This window comes from Protopterus annectens, chromosome 4.part0 (genome assembly GCF_019279795.1).
Source record: "Protopterus annectens isolate FY-2018-M chromosome 4.part0, PAN1.0, whole genome shotgun sequence".
NCBI classification, from domain to species: domain Eukaryota; kingdom Metazoa; phylum Chordata; order Ceratodontiformes; family Protopteridae; genus Protopterus; species Protopterus annectens.
In genome coordinates this window covers 1045467052-1045488051 of record NC_056733.1, presented here as the reverse complement: position 1 = coordinate 1045488051, position 21000 = coordinate 1045467052, and the positions used below count along the sequence as shown (strand labels likewise).

General features: G+C 43.0%; 1 protein-coding gene across 1 annotated transcript in view; it reads right to left on the bottom strand.

Moving 5' to 3' along the window:
* Nucleotides 1–4818: 4818 nt before the first annotated feature.
* MSMO1 (methylsterol monooxygenase 1) overlaps nucleotides 4819–21000 on the bottom strand; it is a 112794-nt gene continuing 96612 nt past the window's right edge. The window contains exon 5 of the mRNA XM_044068983.1: nucleotides 4819–7489. Coding sequence (XP_043924918.1) covers nucleotides 7291–7489 — 199 coding nt within the window. The 3' untranslated portion in view covers nucleotides 4819–7290. The remainder of the gene's footprint in view (nucleotides 7490–21000) is intronic.

Sequence of the window (21000 nt, the reverse complement as noted above, 5' to 3'; positions counted from 1 at the left end):
CCAGCATGCCAGATGTCTGCGTGTATGGCATTGTGTGTTGTTGTTATTTGTGATTGCATACTCCAAGCATTCCTGGCTGTGTTCATGGAATGCCTGTATAACATGTTCTGTGGTGTGTCCCATATTCTGCACTTGCACAGGGCCTTTTGTGGATTCAACATCGGTTTTGAGGGCTGCAACCTATACTTTACACATGTTTTTCACTGTGGTATTCTGGCCAGGGACTGGGGTCAGGGTGTGTATTTCCAGTGTGCTTACTCTATGGTCTGGTCTTACCAGTGAGGGGTACACTTCTCATCTTGCCATCCAGTACACATGTTGCTGATTATCACATCCAGTATGCTTACCCCTCTTGTGGGGGTAGTACATTGTTCCTGGGCATTTTGGTTTATGGAATCTGGGTAATTTTCCCCTACTGTGTTGGTGCTAGTACAATGCTACCGGTGTATATCTGGGTATTTTCAGTCGAGCAATATAATGTGGTTTGGGGGGCTTGATATATTCATGTATTCCGACATAGGCCAGGTGCTGTTCCTGGTATTAGGACAGTGGTCTGCAGCAGGCTGTATACTGCGAGGCAGTTTTAGCCATTGGTATTTCACCATGGATAATCCATGCTGCTTCTTGTGGTACCAACATGGGGGTGTGGTTATCCTTGCCATTTCTTGCTAGTCACCCTCCTTTTGTAGCTTGTTCCATGTTTTGCGGCTGTACAGCACAGTATGAGGTGTGACCTGGTAGTGTTAGGGTGCTGCTGTGAGCCTTGCCCAGTTCTCTATTACAGGACTGGTATCTACATTCTCCTTACTGTGTGCGTTTACACTGCACACATCTTGCTGTTTGTACATCTGTCATGGGGTAGTATTACATCTAGGTTCCTATCCCTTGTAGAACCTATGAGGTTGGGTTTGTGTTTTGAGACTTACCTATTCAGGGCATGTTGTGGGTACTGACAGCCTTTGCCAGTATCCATGGGGCATGGCATGCTAAGTGCATGCCACCCCTAGCAGGTGGTGCATCATGTCAAACTCCGCATATCTTCCCAGCCTGTAACACATTGGCTCCCCTTTGACTGACTGCATTACTTCAGCCAATTATTGTACTTGATCTTCTTGTCTTCATAGTGTGGCATCATGCTTGGTGAGGGTGAGATGTTAGGCAGGGTCTTCATGTTCGCATATACTAGATGGTGTTACATTGCTTAACACATGGCAATCATGCCTCAGGTGGTGCTGCAGGGCTGCCTCTGTCGGATGCACATACTACACTCCCTGTACATGTTTGAGAGCAGGTTGTGTCATGTTAGGCATCCCTGTTACTATATGAGTGAGTCAGAGAGGGGTATCATTCCCAGGGTTCCTACTGTGCCAGTGTATGTGCTATGCGTTGCCTCTTTGCCAAGGCTAGGGCATACTGGGCACGCCTCCTTCTGCCTACTGGGGCAGGCTCAGGTTGTTCCTCCTCCGAGTCACGCTCTGCCTGTGATGGCCTTGGCAATGGTGGGGGGCTGTTTGGCCCGGCCCTATGCTGGTCCTGCTGCAGCTGTTTTCGCAAGATCATATTATGTAGCATAGCGCATACCATGACAATTTGGGTACATGTAGTTGGTGTGTACTGCAAGGCTCCACCAGATGTGTCCAGACACCGGAACCGTGACTTGAGCAGCCCAAACACACGCTCTATCACATTACGTGTTTGTGCGTGTGCCTCATTATGGCGTTCCTGTTCAGGTGTGTGCGCGTTTCTGATGGGTGTCATTAGCCACGGCTCCAGTGCATAACCTGCATCCCCCACTAGGTGTCCGTGTGGGATGTCCCCATTGGCAAATGTCTGGTACAGCTGCGTCAAATGCCAGATGTGGGAATCGTGATAACTCCCAGGGCAGCCAGCACACACATTCATTATTATGCCCTGGGCATCACACACGACCTGGCAGTTGATGGAGGGGAAGCCCTTGCGGTTAATGTAGGCCCTACCCTGCTCACCTGCTGGTGCTTTGATGCGTATGTGCGTGCAGTCTATAGCACCCAGTACCTCAGGGTATTCCGCTATTTGCTGGAAGAGACGCATATTGCTGGCCAATACCTCACGGGCATTGGGGAAATATACATGATCACCGACATGTGCTGACATGGCATCCAGGAACTGGTGTAGTACCCTGGAGGCTGATGCCTGTGATATCCCCATCATATCGCCAGTTGGTCTCTGGAAGGTACCTGTTGCTAGTATTCTTAGGCCAACACATACCTTGGTTTCCACTGGGATGGGTTCCCCTCTGTTGGTTCTGTGTGTGAGGCGTGGCCTGCACAGCTCAACAATCTGCTGCAGGAGCTCTCTGTCCACTCTATAGCGCTCTACTATCTCCAGCTCATGTAACCCGTGGTAGGTGACCCTGGGCCTGTACACTCTTCTCCGTCTCCTCACTGTGGGTTGTCTGGCACCATCTGCATTGTCACCACCCTCAGCAAGTCGCCTATGTCTCATTATGACAGCTATGGCAGCCCCTAACATTTCTGCTCTGAGTGAAGCTTTTCAGTTTTCACTTCTATTAGCTTACTCCTGTCTTGCAGTGTCTCTTAATGGAAACATCCTGCACTACTGTTTGCAGAGTTTTAAGTGCTGGGCTGGGCTACTATTCTGCCTGTGTAATTGCCTGCTTCTAATTGTTTTCACCTGCTAGCTTCAGCAGTTATCCCTGCTAGCTTCCTATTAATTCTGTTGCTTCCTTTTTCCTCTCTGTTTCCTCAGGGGGGAGCAACTTGCATACTATCTGAAACACGCTCACAGTGGCTTACACGCGCACACGTGCTTACATGGTTAAGAATCTACTTATTCGGGTTTAAACGCGCGTACACCCGCGCAAACACTGTTACACGTCTGCCAACAGCCTCCAACATACTCAGACTGCCTTACACGCACGCACACCCACGCAAACAGTGTTAAACATCTCCCAACACGCTCCCACATGCTCACACTGCCTTACACGTGTGCACACTGTCCTACTCGCGCTTCATGGCGTGCACACGTGCGCATGCACGGCCAGCAAGAAACTTTGGTGTAGGTAACAGTGTACACCTTCCATTTCTTGACTTTCCATGACTTATCTAGTGGCACACCTCTTTCCATGATCTGTGCCTGTCATCTGTCATGTTACACTGGCCTCCAATGAACTGCATTTCTTTCTACCATTCCCCCCTGTGATGTCACCTATCTCCTACTCTATTCCTCCCCCTTTTGTATCTCTTACACTACTCAGACAGTGCTCATTTGGTATGTGACTGTGAGATTCAGTATCCAAACCCTCATTTACATGAGATTGCCTACTAATGCTTAGTTACATGTCTTAGACTCAGCTTCCCCCCTTAGCAACCACTACACGGTGGCCATGTTGGTTTTGGTCTGCTGGTCCCTGCATTGTCATTCCATGTATTGCATGAAACCCACATTTGTGGGTTTATAACCTTCTTTTTTATGGTTTTATACACGGCAGCCCGTTTGGGTGGGGCTGCGCTGGGTTTAAACATCGGCGATTGCCGAAAAAAAAAAATTATATTTTTAATATTTTTGCATCAGGTTATCTTGCCAATGGCCACATATTTGGCCACTGGCATGCTGCCTGAATCATATGCAACCTTTTTTTGGAGCTGACATCGCTCCGTTGTGGATTTTGCAGAAATGTACTCAGTTGTCAACTGAGTACATTTCTGCAGCTAAAACGTCTCCTACACGGACTGGTTTCTGCTTCGTGGATCGCTAATATACCTCATTTGCATACCTTTCAGATGCAAGTGAGGTATTTAGCATGTCCACGCCCAGTCCGTGTAAGAGACGTTTTAGCTGGTCTCTTACACGGAGTTTAGGGCTGTTCCTGGATCGCGAGGCTTGCATGGAGTGTTGCACGTCTCTTACACTCCGTGCAAGCCTTCGTGAATCCTGCCCACTATGTTCCTTCTCTCTCATCATCCCTCTGATCAGAAAGAATTCAGCAAAATGCAATTTTAGTCTTACACATCTGTCTAGCTATTATGCTGTTGACTTAAATTCAGTGATATGATTAGCAGATAAAGTATCACATATGTGAAATGACATCAGTATGTTTCTGCTGTAAAATCTGCACTTAAAAATATTCCCAGAGAGAGAATATGCTGTTCTGCTGCAGTGAAGATATCACTTAAAACAGCTGTAGTTCTCTGCATGACTGCTAGAATATTGAGGAAGGATTCAAGGAGACTGTGCCTGGACACATATGATAACTGAAGACATTCACAGTGAAGGGCTTCTTGTGTAGCACGCTGACCACCCTCACAGCTATATGCACGGAAAAAGAAGGGAAATAGAGTACCAAACCCTTACAGGTGTTTTATCACCTGGCCATACATACACAATATGCCTTGCTATACTATTCTTGGAGTCTCGGGAGGAAGATCTAGCACTCAAGTACACCTGCCCCATACATCTACACTGATGAACTCCCTGAAATCCATAGCACATTTCCTGTGCAAATGGTAGAGTTTCCAAGGCATGTCATCACTGGAGACAGAAACAGATTGAGGCCACCTCAGGTCTTGTTGAGCCTCTATCTACTGCACTCATGCAAAAAGTGTAAAAGTGACAAACATATGAGGTTTTTTATGCAATACACAGATGACCTAAAACTGTACCCAGCCTAGCATTTCCTGTTTGTTCTAAGGCAGGTACACATTGGTGCTCTGCTTTTGGGTGACATTAACTAGCACACCTCCACCAATTCATACTAAACAGCATATGCAAACACACTGATACAAGAAACCCCAGTAACAGTAAAAGAAACAGACTTTCTTCTTGTGAACAAATATTTAATCTTCAATAAGTGCCACTGTATGCAGACAGCACTCAGAAAGAAATGATACAGCAGCAAACAGAAGCAGACAAGGCATTGTTTAGAAAAGATAGTGTGATGAGATGAACACCATGTTTAACAGCTCTTTGTTTTCCAAACTTGAAATGAGGAAATATGCTTAGAGGCTGTATCCACAAAACTCGAGGAGGCCCTTTAAATCAAGCAATGAAGTTTCGTCCATTATAAATACTGCTTCTTTAGAGTGCATTTTCTTTTCATTTCTGAGGCCTGCTTAATTTTTTTTTCTTGTACAAATTGCCAAACAGCAGTATATAATTTACTAACTACAATGTACAAAAATATGAAACATTTATTTACAGCACTGGAAGGAACACCAGTCATACTATAGAATTATGTTACTATTTCAACAAAATTAATTTTGATTCACACAGAAACTATCAAACTGTTACGCTCTCATGCATGTTCCCCTTCCACCTGGCAGGAAGATATATATAAATCAATTCTCATGTGCAGGGGTATAGGAAAGGACAGCCCTCTAAACACAGATTATCAGGAATATTTACTCAGTGCATTTTAATGATTAAGATGTCAGACTTGTACCTTAAATGTACTTTTCATGAAATATTAAGATTCACTTTAATGCATTTTTAAACCTGTCTCCTTTTGTGTCAACACTTTACTCCATTTATAGATTGTGATTTGAAAACTAAGAAACTAGTGTTCTGTTGTGCATTCTTGCCTTAATGAAGGTGTTGCAGTTAACATATGCGACAATTTTTAAGTCAGATATCTGCAGGAATAAGAAAAACTATACATGATTCTACATTTCTGCTGAATATATACAAGAATGCAGAGAATTACTTTAATTGGTAATTTAAGAGCTTTTTCTCCCACAGATTCACTAAAGAAATAAACAACTTTGCTATTTAATGTCTTGTTTCATTCACTTGATCACATCTATCTCACTTGGAATGGTGTGTGTGTGTGTGTGTGTGTGTGTGTGTGTGTGTTTGTGTGTGTGTGCGCATGTGTGTGTGCTTATGTACTACAAGTGCATATGTGTATGATTTTCTTTCAATGTAAGTGTGGTGTAGTGTATATGAACTATTTGTAATTTCTGTAAAAGTGTATTTGTGACCAATATTTGATGTGTAGCATTCCTAATTTGTATGGTTATGTTAACAGGAATTTAACATTTAGTTAAACAGTAGACCTGGCATTTGTTGCTCTACTGTTGCTGAGTGATGTATGCTGACAGTCAATGAATGGAAAAAGTATAAGCCTAGAATGCTTATGTGTCTGGTTATTAGTACATTCTAACTGGGCAACATCAGTGCTGGCAGAAATCCAAGTTAAACACAGCCATTCCTACATATGGCAGACGCCATAACTAAGAAGGATTCTAAAGTGCTTTAAGACTAGTGTTCCCAATGGTCAGTGCTTCTACTGCAGCCTAAAAAGGGAGTACGGAAATGTATTTTCCATTTCCTGACTTGCTATTGCCCCTTCCCCTAATTTCTGTTAGCTTTTCCTGACTTGCTATTGCCCCTTCCCCTAATTTCAGTCCTTAGATTTTCCTGATTTGCTATTGCCCCTTCCCATAATGTTTGTCCTTGGCTTTTCCTGATTTGCTATTGCCCCTTTCTCTAATTTCTGTCCTTAGCTTTTACTGACTTGCTATTGCCCCTTCCTCTAATTTCTGTCCTTAGCTTTTACTGACTTGCTATTGCGCACCCTCTAATTTCAATCCTTACTTTTTACTGACTTGCTGTTGCACCTTCCCCTTATTTCTGCCAGTCACGTATTTTCCTTTGCTCATATTAGCCTCATACTCTGCCATGTGTGTGTAACCTTTTAATGCTCCTTTACTATTCCATTGTTTTTTCTACATTTTCTTTACTTTTAGAGCCAGTCTTCTTTCTTTTTCATTTTTTAAGAAATGCCTGCACAGGTGCTTATTTCAAATTATCTACATTATAATCAATTAAACTCAGTGCTGGACTTGAGCATCACTCGGGTACCAAAATGGCAGCAAAGACATATTAAATGTCTATCGCCAACTCCTGGCTTTATGACATTTAAGGCACACTTACTGCATCAACAGAAAATACTTCCCATAATTATTACAAATGTCTTCTAATTACATTAAAAATTGAGTAACATGAACACTAGAAATGAGAAGGCGAATCAAACCTGAACCAACCATTACACCATCTGTTGTTTTATTTTTTGCTCACGGCAATAACGTGAACATTTCAGTCCTCAACAGACTAGATTAATAACTTGATGTACGTAGGCTTGAAGCAAGGGTAAATGTGGTTTCAAAACAGGTGTCAGATGAACCTTAGTTAATGTTCTGGGTTTTTTTTTGCTATTTTGATATGTTAATAGCCACTGCAGTGATTTTTCTGGAAAGTTGCTTGGATTTAGCTTTTAAAAAATTATGTAACTTATTTGTTTTTCTTTTCAAGACTTGCATTGACTTTCTCATAATGTGCTAAGTACTGGGAATCTGTTCCAAACAGTTTGTCCCACCAGGTGAAGGTTGAAGAATAGTTTCCGATGAAATTCATATGGTGGAAATCATGATAACGTGCTCCGGCATAGAATGGAACCAAGTGCAAAGGATTCAATGGGATATCGTAGCCACTGCAAATTAAAAAAAAAAAAAAAAAGCAGACATCATGAAACAAACTGCAAAGACAGGAATAATAGAAATGTACTTTATGTAACAAACATGAAAACAGTACAATATGCAACACTGTATTTCATCTACTTAATAACCAATAACACAAAAATTAAATCTCAAAATACCCACACTTCTGCTTGCAAAACATTTTTATGGGACTACAATGCATTCCGTATGTGTAATGTAGCCTAATTCACTTTGTGAAACCCAAAAGAGTTAGGATAAGCAAAGATACCCAAACAGGGTCTGACCCTCCCCCTGTCTGCCCAATTTGTATGAGTAATTACATCCATCAGAATCTCTTAAATATGACCTGCAGATTTGTGCTGCCGTTGCTCCATGGGAAAACCATGGCATAATGACGTGACACATCACATGACCAATGGTAAGGAATGAAGCGATGTTAGCACCCGCGCAACATGCAGAAGAACTTGCACTGATGGAACAGACCTATATACTTTGACCTGGCATGGGGTTGCTAAAATAAGCACTTAATCTAGAACTGCCTGTCTGTGTTCCCTCATTGCAGAGACAGGTGATATGAAGCAGTGTTTCTGTCTTCACAGCACAAGCACCTCTAAACTCATGAATGTAGAGAAAAAAACAACTTTCAAAAAGTCAGTACGATATGTAACTATAGAAAGTACTGTCTTTCTTTCTTTCATACTTTGTGTTCTCTGCTAATTCATTTTCTGATCTTCCCGAATCAAATTACAACATATTATATTGAAATCCTAGGGTCGAACACCACGGGCTGGAGAACATTTACCCAAAGTTTAATTAATTTTACGTTGTGTTTGTAACACATAACAGTTATGTGCATATACTATTCTTAAAAGTCATCACCATCATCATCAACTTTTTTTTTGCATTTCTATATGGGGTCGAGATGTTGCACCAACCCTTTCCATCTTCATCAATTTAATGCTGCTCTATCTCACCAAATGACACAGCTGTGATAATGGTTTATATCTTTGCCTCCCAAATACAAGGTGCAAAGTTTGATCCTGCCTTCCAGCCAATGCCTGTGCAGAGTCTGCATGTCCTCCCTGTGTCTCTGTGGGGTTCCTCCAAAACATGCTGAATGTTTCCACCTTAAACTCACCCAAGAATGGAGTCATTGGCAGAAGCACAGACTCTAGACAATGCTTATCATGGAGGATTTGCAAAAGCTGATCACTGTGATCATCAGCTGTGGTGCCCAGTATCCCCTAGATGGAAGAATGTGGATCACACATCACATGCTGTGTAAATCACTCAATGCTGTAAAAACTGGCTCTAGGGGTTTTGGCCACACTAACTAATGCCAACAAAAATGAGCATAGATATTTGCCTGTGATAAGTGGATTGAGGACTCAACCTACGCCAGGGATCCATGCTAACAGTGGGAGGGGTCTATGTGCACCTACTGGCTTGCATGTCCCTCCATAAAGCTCAGAAGCTCTGGGTCAATAAGCCACTGGCCAGCCTGTGTCCAAATTGGGTTACTTTGGATAATTCTGTTGAGCAAAAGCTGGACATAAAACCAATCAACCACCGAATGAACTCTTAATAATAAAGTTACATTTTAGCCTTAGTATTTGTCATTCTTCATCAGCTTTGAACAGTAGACTTTACTAATTGTAAAATTATTAAGGCAGTCTTCCAAAAAAACATTAAGCATTCTGACTTGTACATACAAAACTGCACAAAGCACCTCCTATATCTCTTCACACTGTAAGTTACTTAATATAATCAAGTATAAAGCCACCATTAATCACAGAAAGGGCAAATATGTATTTTGTTTGTTTTAGAAAAAAATAAAATGTATGCCTGCTTTTTTCTTCTGTGAAGATAAAGAAAAATGCTACTTCTGAACATAGTGCATGAATTGGTGAATTTGTACACACTGAATTTTTGTCTTTCAACTGTAGAAACAATTTCCCTGTTATAAATTGTTGATTTATTTATTATGATACATTTACAGCTTTGCCTGTTTTTGCCCCAGATCACTACTGAAAAGTGTCCTTTTGGATTGTTCGGCTCATGTGAAGTTCTATGGCTAAACTTATACACAGAACAGTTTCTTAATTCCTCACACGAGAGCATTTTAACGGGGACAGGACGCACACAAAAGCAAAATTAGTTAAAAACGCCATACAAACAAAAGAAGTATAAATTATAAATTATTTCATGACACAGTAGAGATTTAATGTCTTTGATTATAATGTCACATTAATGCAACAGGAATGTAAACAGATGCTATTATCCACTGATTTTAAATGTGACTACAGTATGAAGTCACAAAAAATCCTTCCTTAGCAGTAGCTTTGCATGAGGCAGCCTATTATCATAAATCTTTGGCACTTGCTTAAGCCATCACTAATCCAAGCTGAAAAACAGGCCCCGGGCAGTGAAGATGATAATACTGTGGCAGAATGCTCTCATATTTGGGGGGGGGGGTGCCTCAATTGTGGGTGTGTCTCAGTAGTTCAGTTGCGGCTGGGTGTGTGTGGGGGACCATGGAAGTATGCACTCCAGCAAAACAAGGCATCCCTGCTTGTCAAGTGTCAAGAGAAGATGTCTGCAATAGCAGCTGTTAACCCCTCACTATTCTATGGGATGTGAGTGATAACGCCCCCCCCCCCATTTGTTGGCATTACTCCTCATACTGGAGAGAAAGAAAAATATTTGCTACCACCTAGTGCAGTCAAAAGGGACAAAACAACTTGCAGCCTGCCACACAGTCAGTGAGGATTTGAATCTCAGAACAGCCACAAACACAAAGTGCATGCCACAACCTTCCACGTTTTCATGCAGCTTACTGTGACAATGTTCTCCCTGTCTAACAAGGATCTTCAAGCTTCACATATAAGAAGCTGCATTCAGAATAAGCCTCAATACTAAGGCTGTTCTCCATGAATGAAGAGACGATGAACAGGACTCTTCACAATGTACGACTCTCCATGACTGAAGTGGAGGCATAACAGAATGAGAGGTGTAGATCACTTCATATCGTAAGACATGAAAGATTGGGGTTGATTAGCTACAGCTGGTGGATGCAGAAAAATAAGCCAAGCACACTGATGGTACCTCATGGGATGACTTTTGTTACTGAGCAGGAAGCGCACACACCCTTCTGCACAACTTTGTTACTCTCAGATGCATTCAGATGTGTTAGGCAATTCCAACAAACTTCAAAGTAAGCTCTGTACTTTCAGAGAATACCAGCCGAAATACATGGCCCAACACTGCTACTGGATAAGTCTTTATACCAGATTTGCACTTCTTGTGGTTTATGTGTGGGGTGGACTTGATAATATATAATAATCACTTCTGAGGAGGAGGCAGGCTTTCTCCCATATTCCCTTTACCATACTTATTATCAAGTCAGAATCATGCAAAAAATCAAAAATATGTGTAATTACATAGATGCAATGATGTACTAAGTATTTTTAGCCCAATGTCAGTAGTCAATACAATCTCAACCCTAGTGTTACTGATCACAGTAAAAAAAATTGTAACTACAAGCCAATTAGATCTGAAAGACAGTACTGTGTATGCATATATTTGATGTTCCAAAAAGACACTTTGGGTAAGTCAATAAAGCTTACATGGAGCTAATCTCCATGTAAGCATAGTGCCATGGCTCGAACATGGAGTTCGGAGCCTTTGCAATCCAGGAAACAGTCCTGGGGGCGTGCACGAGTCTCCCAGAACTGTTCAACCACGGACTCGATCGCAGGATGTAAATCACCTTATTTGTGAGTGAAAACCATGCAAATGAGATGATTTACTGATTCAGAAAGCAGACAGACATCCGTATAGGAGCTGTGTCTGCATAATAAATGTATACAGGAACTGTCCGTGTACAACACTGAAAAAAAAAAAAAAAAAAAAAAAACGGGGCTATGACAACTCAAAGTAAAGCATGTACTAGTTGCATCAGGCTTGCCAATGGGCAAAACTATGGCCAATGGCATGTAAAACTGATGCAAAATATAAAAAAATCAAAGATTAATTTTACGTGCACATATGCTATGTGCAAGCGGTGCCCAAGCATGGGATGTGACAAAATATAAAATTAAAATACTAAAAGGGGATTATTTAAATTTAAAAGCAAGTTCCCCATTATACTGGCCAACATGCAGACTCATACAATGGGTGGTAACAGTGGTTGCTAAGGACATAGGCTCTCGTGTAGTGCTGTAAGTAGGGTATAGGTTATTAGATGTATGCAAATCAGCTAAGTTTACTGAATAGCAAAATAGGCCACCATGTCTGCAGGTACCTAACCATGCAGGGGCTACAATGCAGTGGTGTAGGCAGAAGAGGCAGCTGACATGAAAAGGGGGGGGGGTCATGCTTGGTGTAAACACATTGGAGCTTACAAGTCTGGACAAACGCAGTAGTAAAAGTAGGGCAAAAGGCCAGAAATATAGATACTTTTAAATATTGCTCAACTTAGAAAACTGATAGAATGACAGGTTTTGATATGTATATATTTAAAATTGTTGTATTTTTCCCACTGTATTTGTATCATGAAAAAGCTATATAGAAATGTATAGCTGAAATTTTGGTGAGCTCCAGTAGCTTAGAGGTTAGAGTTCTGGTTTTACATGCAGTAGTTCATGGTTTAAATACCAAAACAGGCCTTTCAGCTTTTACACGGGAAAAGTTTTGTTAAATATTTTTATTTTACATAATGATGTAGTAATTGATATTTGTTAACTAGGGTAGTGTAGCTAGTCCAAATGCCCAGTGTCAGTGGATATATGATGTGAACTCACCCATGTAAACGTGTCTCATACAGTACAGTCACACCCCAAGGTAATGTAATCAAAGCACATAGGAGATGTCATATAATGTAAAACATATACACTTAATAATATGTCAGTAATGAGCAATTAATGTCCAATTAGTACATTTATTTAAATGAAAACTGAGCAATGTTTAGCAGTGCCTAGCTCTGCTGAGACAGTTTGTGCATTGCTTTGAAGTTTAATTCTAAACAGCATTCAGCCCAACTAAGCGGATTTGTGCAGTGCTAAGCATCGCTCAGCATTTCTGAAACCAACTAAGCACAGTTAACAAGGAGGTGTGTCTGAGGATGCTTAGCTATGCTAAGCTGGTTTAAAAAATGCTGGGCGTTTGTATCCCGGAGAGGGCCCTTTCTACTCAGCAATGTTCCCACTAGCTGCAACAGTTTTAAAGGCTTAAGACTGGAGGAAATGGGGAAAAATGGAAATAGCAGACAAAAGGCAATCAAATGTAAATGACTAATAAGGTCTCTGCAACTCACAGTGGCCCATTCACACCCCTCAATAATGTAGCTGGCAGGTGGAATGTATCATAGTCAGCCAATTGCTCAGGCACCATCTGCAGCACACCAGTATAAAACACCCTTCAATCTGATTTTCCCACATACTCAGCACCATTGGAGTACACACTTGGGAATTTTAACTGACAAAATGATAGGGGCTGCTGCTGCTTTGCTACATCACTACGTACTACAGACTAAGGGAGGTGATGACGATGATGTTGACATCCGGCCCAGACTGAGGAGGAGAAGAGTGTTCAGACCAAGGGTAACCTTTCATGGGCTACATACTGGAGATTGAGCGCTACAGGGTGGACAGGGACCAGTCTCACCTCAGACCCAGAGTCAACAGAGGGGAACCCATCCCAGTGGAAACAAATGTAAGTGTACTAGACAGTCAAGTGGAGAAGGTAAACACTTGCACCACACCAGACTCATCACATAGTCCCTCAAAACCTACACCACCAAAACACATACATAGAAACACAAAACACACACCTACATTTGTGGAGTCTCTCAATAAAAATCTGCCCAAGCAACAGGGACCTCCAAAGCAGAAATGCAAGCAACATCCACCCCCCAACACAATGCAAATGACACATAGCCCACAAACTCAGTGTGCCACTCAACCACAGCCTGTAAGGCATAACAACGTACCCAACACTCTAGTCATAGGTGACTCTATAGTCAGGCTCACTGATGTTCCACTCACCAGGTTAAACAAAGAGAAAGTTACTATCAGCTGCCAGTCGGGTGCCAGGATCTGCCACATAACGCATGCACTCAGGTCACTCCACAACAAGTACAAATATGACTCTGTCATTGTCCATGTTGGTGTGAATGACCTGAGATGTACCTCCCTGGACTACATGAAAAGAGACATGGAGGAGCTGTCCGATCTTGTAGCCCAGGCACGTATGACCCTAGCCCTGAATAGCATCCTGTCATCACCCAGAATGATACCACAGTACAAGGACAAAATGACTGACTTCAACAATTGGCTAAGCTTCTGGTGTCATTCTAAGGGGATCCAGTATCTGTCTGTCTGGGATGACATGATCGACAAACCATGATGCTTTGCCAGAGATGGCTTGCACCTGTTGCCCTTAGGATTCCAGATACTGGCTAAGACTCTTGCCACCCCTATAGTGCCTTTTTTAGGCAAGGTTGAAATGACAAATTCGCCACTGTAACAGGTACAAGCAAGTAACATCTGAGGGTAATGTTACTCAGTGCTAGAAGTCTAAACCTCAAAATGCACTCACTCGAGGCACTCCTTAAAATGGAGAACATCAACATCTGTGCAGTGACAGAGACCAGGTTCAAGGATCCCAAGAGCACCCATGCATTACCAGGCTATAATTCATACCACACCTTTCAGCCACTGAACCTGGACCGAAACACTAAAGGTGTAGGTGTGTCCATAATCATTAGGGATATCCACACCTCCAGGCTAGTTGCTCAGCATATTGCATCTGAGATTATCCAAGTGCAACTAATACTGGGCAAGACTGCAATCCAAATTGTAGCTTGCTACAGATCCCCCACCATGCTCCAGGATTCCCACTCCTCATTTCTTGATGCACTGGAAAATATATGGGTACAACCCAACAACCCTAATAATGGGCGATTTCAACTACCCCACCATTAACTGGGAAAACTACTCATGTACCAACTCTTGTGCTCAACATTTTCTGAAATTCATAAATTCCAATGCCTTGGATCAACTTATCCACACCCCCACCAGGGGCAGCAATGTCCTAGACCTAGTCATTACCAACATGGGCAACCGGTGTTCCACACCAGAGGTCAGTTCCTCATTGATCAGATCCGACCATAAGCTAATCACCCTAGACATCCACATCTCGCCCCCACCCCATCCCCATTAGGGAAACCACTGTAAAAAATTTCTCTAAAGTCAACTTCACACTTCTTAAGACAGAAACGGCAAACTTCACGACACCCATGCTGGAGGACAATAGAGGTATGACTGCTGAATCCTACAGAAATTCACTTTATAAGCACTTACACGAGTGCATGGATTATGCAATTCCTAACAGAACCAAGAGGCTATCCTTCAAAAAAAGGAAGCCAATCTGGTGGTCCCCCTGCCATAAACAAACTCTACAACAGAAGAAAGAAACTGTTGCAAAAAATAATAAATCCCATGACTGGAGGAACTCCCTGGTCAGCCTCAGTAAGAAGCTGAGATCCCTCATAAAATCCTCCAAAGCTAGTTATGAAAACAAAATCGCCACTGATTCTAAAGACAACCACAAAGCATTCTATAGCTATGTCAAGAATCTCAATGGCAACACTCAGATCTGCTCTGAGTTACAGCACAATGGCACTAAATATACAGAACCATCTGATATTGCCAACATCCTGGCAGATAGGATCAATATTAACTTTACCCCCCTCTCATCCCCTAAAGGGCCCATCTCTATACCAGAAGAATGCAAAGCTCCTGTAATCACAGAAGCGCAGGTAAAAAACACACTCTCCAAAACCAAGAAAACAGCATCCATGGGACCTGTGTTCTATACGAACTACAGAACGAACTGGCACGCCACCTAAGTACCATGTTCAATCATTGCCTCACCTCAGGCTTTGTGCCCACTGAATGGCGCACAGCAACGGTTATTCCACTCCACAAAGGGGGAGCCACCACGGACCCTGGGAACTACCGCCCCATTTGCCTGACAAGCCTGGTCTGCAAGGCTATGGAACGTATCATCATGGAACTTATAAACAATGGCATTGGTAATCTCCAAACTCTGGACCCCACCCAGTTCAGGTTTGTAAAAGGCAGATCATGTCTCCTAAACCTGCTAGACTTCTTTGAAGCAGTCGCTAAAGTTTAGACAAGGGTAAGGTGGTTCACACAGCCTATCCAGATCTCGCCAAGGCTTTCAACACCATCTCCCACTCTGGAATTATAGATAAACCCACTAAACTAGGTATAAATCCCTATGTCACAAGATGGGTTGCCAACTGGCTCGTTGACGGAACCCACACTCTGCCATCGGACACAACCACATCACAAGGTGCATCCTACACAGGCCAAACCATAACCTTGTAACACCATAAGGTACTATATATTCAAAGGAGGGCTACCCATTGCCATTGTCCCTGCCATTTGATGGACGAATACTGTCATCCCTCCAGAGTATGGTGCGATGCACACCACTCAGTCACATGATACACCAAACAGCCTAACTATGCTGTTCTGCAAGGCCATGGCACAGTTTATACTGGAACCGATTAACCATGACATTGGTGACCTGCTCACACTCCATCATGGACAGTTAGGCGTTGTCCAGGAAGGGGTCATGTCTGTAACACTCGGTTGACCTGTATGACACAGTCACCATATGCATGACACTACAAACCTCCTACCTTGACCTGGACAAACCCTGTGATGGCATAACCCACCTATCCTTTATAGATATAACACTTCCATGTATACATCACACCATATGTTACCATAGGGATATCACAGTGGTGCGGAGACACGACCCACCTATGCCACACAGGAGAATCCTCCCCAAGCGGTTTATCCATATCTAGTGGAGTAACCTGTTGTTCTGTGTACTGCCCTTTGTTATGTGCGATGTACACCCCTGAGGTGCAGGGAACACCCATCACCCCATGTCCAACCATGTCAGACTGCATGTCGGGTGCCATCACCAGATTTCCTAATGATGTGGACATCTGCCTAGGAGGTTCTCACACAGATAGAGGACTGTTAACAGACACATGGATTCTGGCCACAAACCACAACATCCACTGTCAACCCCTTTGAGGAGAGTGACGTCCACACATATTATCACAGTACTAAAGACATATTAGGCACATAATCGGTCATGAGGGATCTGTGGACACAGGTGTTTGGCACCAAGACCTATCACTACAAGGTTGCATATGTTGTAAGGTAATGCTGCTACATGGCCCAAGACATACATATGGGCATGCCATCAAGGGACATTGGGTGTAAACATCCCTGTATACCCCTCAATAAGGCCCTGTTTTGTCTATGATTTCCTGTTCGTCAATCACATCACACAGCACATGCAGCAGCTGGGGACATCAAGGAGTTTCCCCACCAGGTAATACCAGGGCTTCAAACATCTACCATTGAATGATAACCTATAGGGCCAACAGTCTACACAGTGTCATACATAATCCGGTGGGGTGAGCTCAGTGTGGCATGCAAGGCAATCACAGAAACCACAATGATGGGAATACTGCACAGGTGCAACTCATGCCCCAGTGTGTTACACACACACATGCCATCAACCCGGTGTGTGACAGCAACTGTGCTTGTTGGCAGCTTGGATGTGTGTACCACATATTCACCCTGCTGTGGAATGGTCACCCTGTCCATAACAGGCAGGTTAGTTGTTAACACCATTGCAGGCGGAACCTGCATCAATGGATGGTTAACTGCACATACACCCTTGGGCTAGCACCTGTGTCCATTAGACTGGGGTAGCAGGTACTGGCATGCATGCACATGGGCTAACAGCCAGCCTAGGCATATAGGCGTTCAGGGCCCAAATTCCACATAACCTCATATGGTACCAGGGATACCAGTTATGGCCTGGTGCTGTGACAGAATGTGTTGGTATGTGTCCACAACCATCACTGCCATCGACTGTTGTGTGCCCCTTTTGGGAAACATTACAGTAGCATGTCATCTGGACTACTACCAACAAATAGGTGTGTGTTACCACAGGTGCACAAGGACATACCAGCAACATCTGTGCTACACAATAACAGAGGACACTGCATATCTAGTGTGGGGTGTCCTCCTAGTAGGTGCCCAACACATGCTGTACCCGTATGTCTGCGGAATGTGTACATGTGCCTGATAGATGTAGACCCCTTGCCAGACAAATGTGGACCTCTACACAGTAGTTGGTCAACACGTGATGGTTGTCCCCAGTGTTCAAGGAATGTGTGTGCGACATGCCACACCTCCGGAACATATCAATGGTACATTAATATCTCCTACTTTAATCATTCCCTTACACTGTATGGCCCCTATTTGCCCACTACTGCTGCTGAGGCTGAGCCAGTGTCTCCCCAATACTACTGCGTATGACCTGCTGTCCTGCAGCAGGGAGTCACCAGGTATGCTAGCCATAGGTGTCAGCAATAAGATACAGCTGTGGAGTACACAGGGACCTAGGAAGAGTACATCAGGAATGTTCATGGACATCAGGATAGTCCTTGAACTAAGCCTGTATGACACTCAGACAGTGAGAGGGACTCACTGACAGTAAATGATGTGATATGCCAGCTGCATCAACCACTACTTACTGTCATTACTGTACAACAGACATTCCAGTATCAGTGATATGTGACCATTGCTGTGGTGACTCAGGGGCCAGAGGTGTGATATATGTCAATGTTGACAGAGCCATACATGATGGGCATATGTGCTGGACAGCAGAACAGCAACATGTCAATACATTAAATGTTGTTGAAACCTACTTTTGAGATTTCTATATCCCATGTCTGCATCCTCCCATCTGCATTCAATTCCATGTGTAATTGTGTGACATATCAGGTATACTGCTGTACTTCTTTGTGGAAGAAACCAAGAGGTGGTCTCCTAGGAAATTGCAGCCTGTCTTCAAGAAGAAGGTGTCAGAACTGTTTACCACAGGTAGCTGCTTGCCTTTTGTAGGTAATTCTCAGGAACAGGTGATTGCCTGTGCAGCAATCAGTGACTCCCACCTGCTACTAGCATAACGACCAGCTGGGTTGCGTTATCAGCCAATGGCATGGCAACACAGTGCTATAATTAAGGGCTTCATGTAGGCCTCCCCCCTTTTCCTGGCCTGTGAGTAGAATATTATTAAGGTGTGGGAGCTACAGAATCATAAAGGTTATGCAGAGATACTGTCCAATGTATGGACTGATGTGTTATTTCCACAGTGCTTCATACTATATGTGCCCATTGTTAACAGACCTTCAGATTCCGTAGCAGTGTACTGTTTAACAATGTGGTTGGGGTCAGCGAGCTGACAGGCAGATGTGTGTATCATGCATCCTTTCTATCTGGACGTGCATGCTGCTGCAGTTAATGCTGGTGTATCAGCTGTGTATGTTTGTAGGGGGAAACTGAGACTTGTCCTTGTCACCTGAGAATTCTCCCACCAACACTTTATGTATGGTTATGTTGTGGATGCCCTCCTCTAGATTTTTGGGAGGTATGTTAGGACTGTAGCAGTTAGCCAGACAGACTACTGCATGTGTAGCAGGCCACAGCTGTTGGATTCTGGCCAGGACTCCTAATGGAGAGTGTGGCAACATTGGGGTACTGCATTCTTTATATGTCAGTGAGGGGGCAGTGTCAGCTCTTGTGACATATCATGGCCAGGGTGTGTGTACCCATAACAGTCCAGGTGTGGCATGAGTCTCTGGTAGGTATGTTAAGTAGTAGTGCCATCCAGCGAGTGATAGGGGACATTTATGACACATGTACATATTTGTGACATGTATCCCACCCTCACAGCCTTTGATGTGCTCCTGTGGGTGGCAGTGACTGTGTTATCAGCAACTATTTCTGTTGGACATTGCAGGGCTCATTTATTTCTATGTTGCATCGACAAGCATGTAAATGTTGCGCAACAGACTGGACTGTGGGTGTCCTGATGTGAGACATGCTAGGAATGTAACAGATAAGCTACTAAGTCATTATTATGGGAGGTGTATTTGCAGGATACATGTGCATGCACACTGTGTTACACAGGATTGGCATGGACATGTGTGTTTAGATGGCTATGGCGTGTGACACTGACTTGTCTGTCATGAGTTTGTAAGATCAATCTGCATTGACCTGCCAGTACTTCAGCGCACACAGAATAGGCTTGACGACAACCATGCCATAAGTAGGTGTGGACATTCTGCAACAGTCTGTACAGTTGTCAGGTGTACCTGATATTGTAGGCATCCCGTACATCCGTCAACCTTTATTTGACTGTGTACCAGGTTAGTGTCTGCATCACAGGCACAAATAAGCTGTAATTTAAGCCATTATATGCGGAAGTTGTGTCACTGGGAATCGGGTTGTCTTGGTATAAACACTGGTAATTCCCAAGAGGTGTGATGTCCTACTGGTGTATTGCACTGAGGTTTGGTTCAGATGTTTCAGGTTTCTATATTTGGCAGAGGTGTATGGCATCCCTATTATTACATCACTGTGACTTATGATATATGTACAGGAATGGGGGTAATGCCCTACAGCTTAGTTGCCGTAGTGTTGCTCCGACTCTGGTTCAGTGGGTCCTGGAGTAAATACTTAGTAGGGGTGTAGTTGCTCCCCTAATGCTACAACATTGTACTGTAAGTTATAATTTAAAAATGAACACTGAATATACACAGCTGATTTGGCCTAGTGATGCGTTGCTCTGACTTTGATGAAGAGGGTCCTGGGTTCAATACTTGGTAAGGGTAACAATTTTCCCTAATGTTACATCACTGCACTGCATGATATATCTGAAAATAAACACTAAATGCCCACAGCTGATTTGGCATAATGGTGCAATGCTCTGACTTTATTGCAGAGGGTCATGGGTTCAATAATTGTTAGGGAGATATTTTTTCCCTAATGTTACATCACTGCACTGCATGATATATTTTAAAATAAACACTAAATGCCCATAGCTAATTTAGCATACTGGTGCAATACTCTGACTTTGGTGCAAAGGGTCCTGGGTTTGGTTATTTTGTTGCTGCCCTTAGCTTCGCATAGCAAACTGATTACTGCTTAGATATACACAACAGTATTATAACTTATTGTTCAGTAATGTTACTTCATTCTTGGGTGCATCTGTTTTATTATATCTCCTAACCTTACGCATTTAACTACATTATCTGTTCCTGTAACTGTAATAGTTTTGGAGACTTGTGTGTAACTGAGTCTTTTTACTTGGCTCCCCACTGCAAATGGGCTTCTGGTCAAGCTGGACCACCACAGTTAACATACGGTAATATATACAAAACAAATTAAACATTTACAACATTTCTCTATAACGTGTAAAAGGCCGAATGGTCACGATTCGACCCTTGCACCTAATGTACAAGTGTCGGTGTCCTAACCATTCAGCCGGTGAGGATCTGCTGTTAGACTGCTGTATATATACCTCATATTTCATTTAA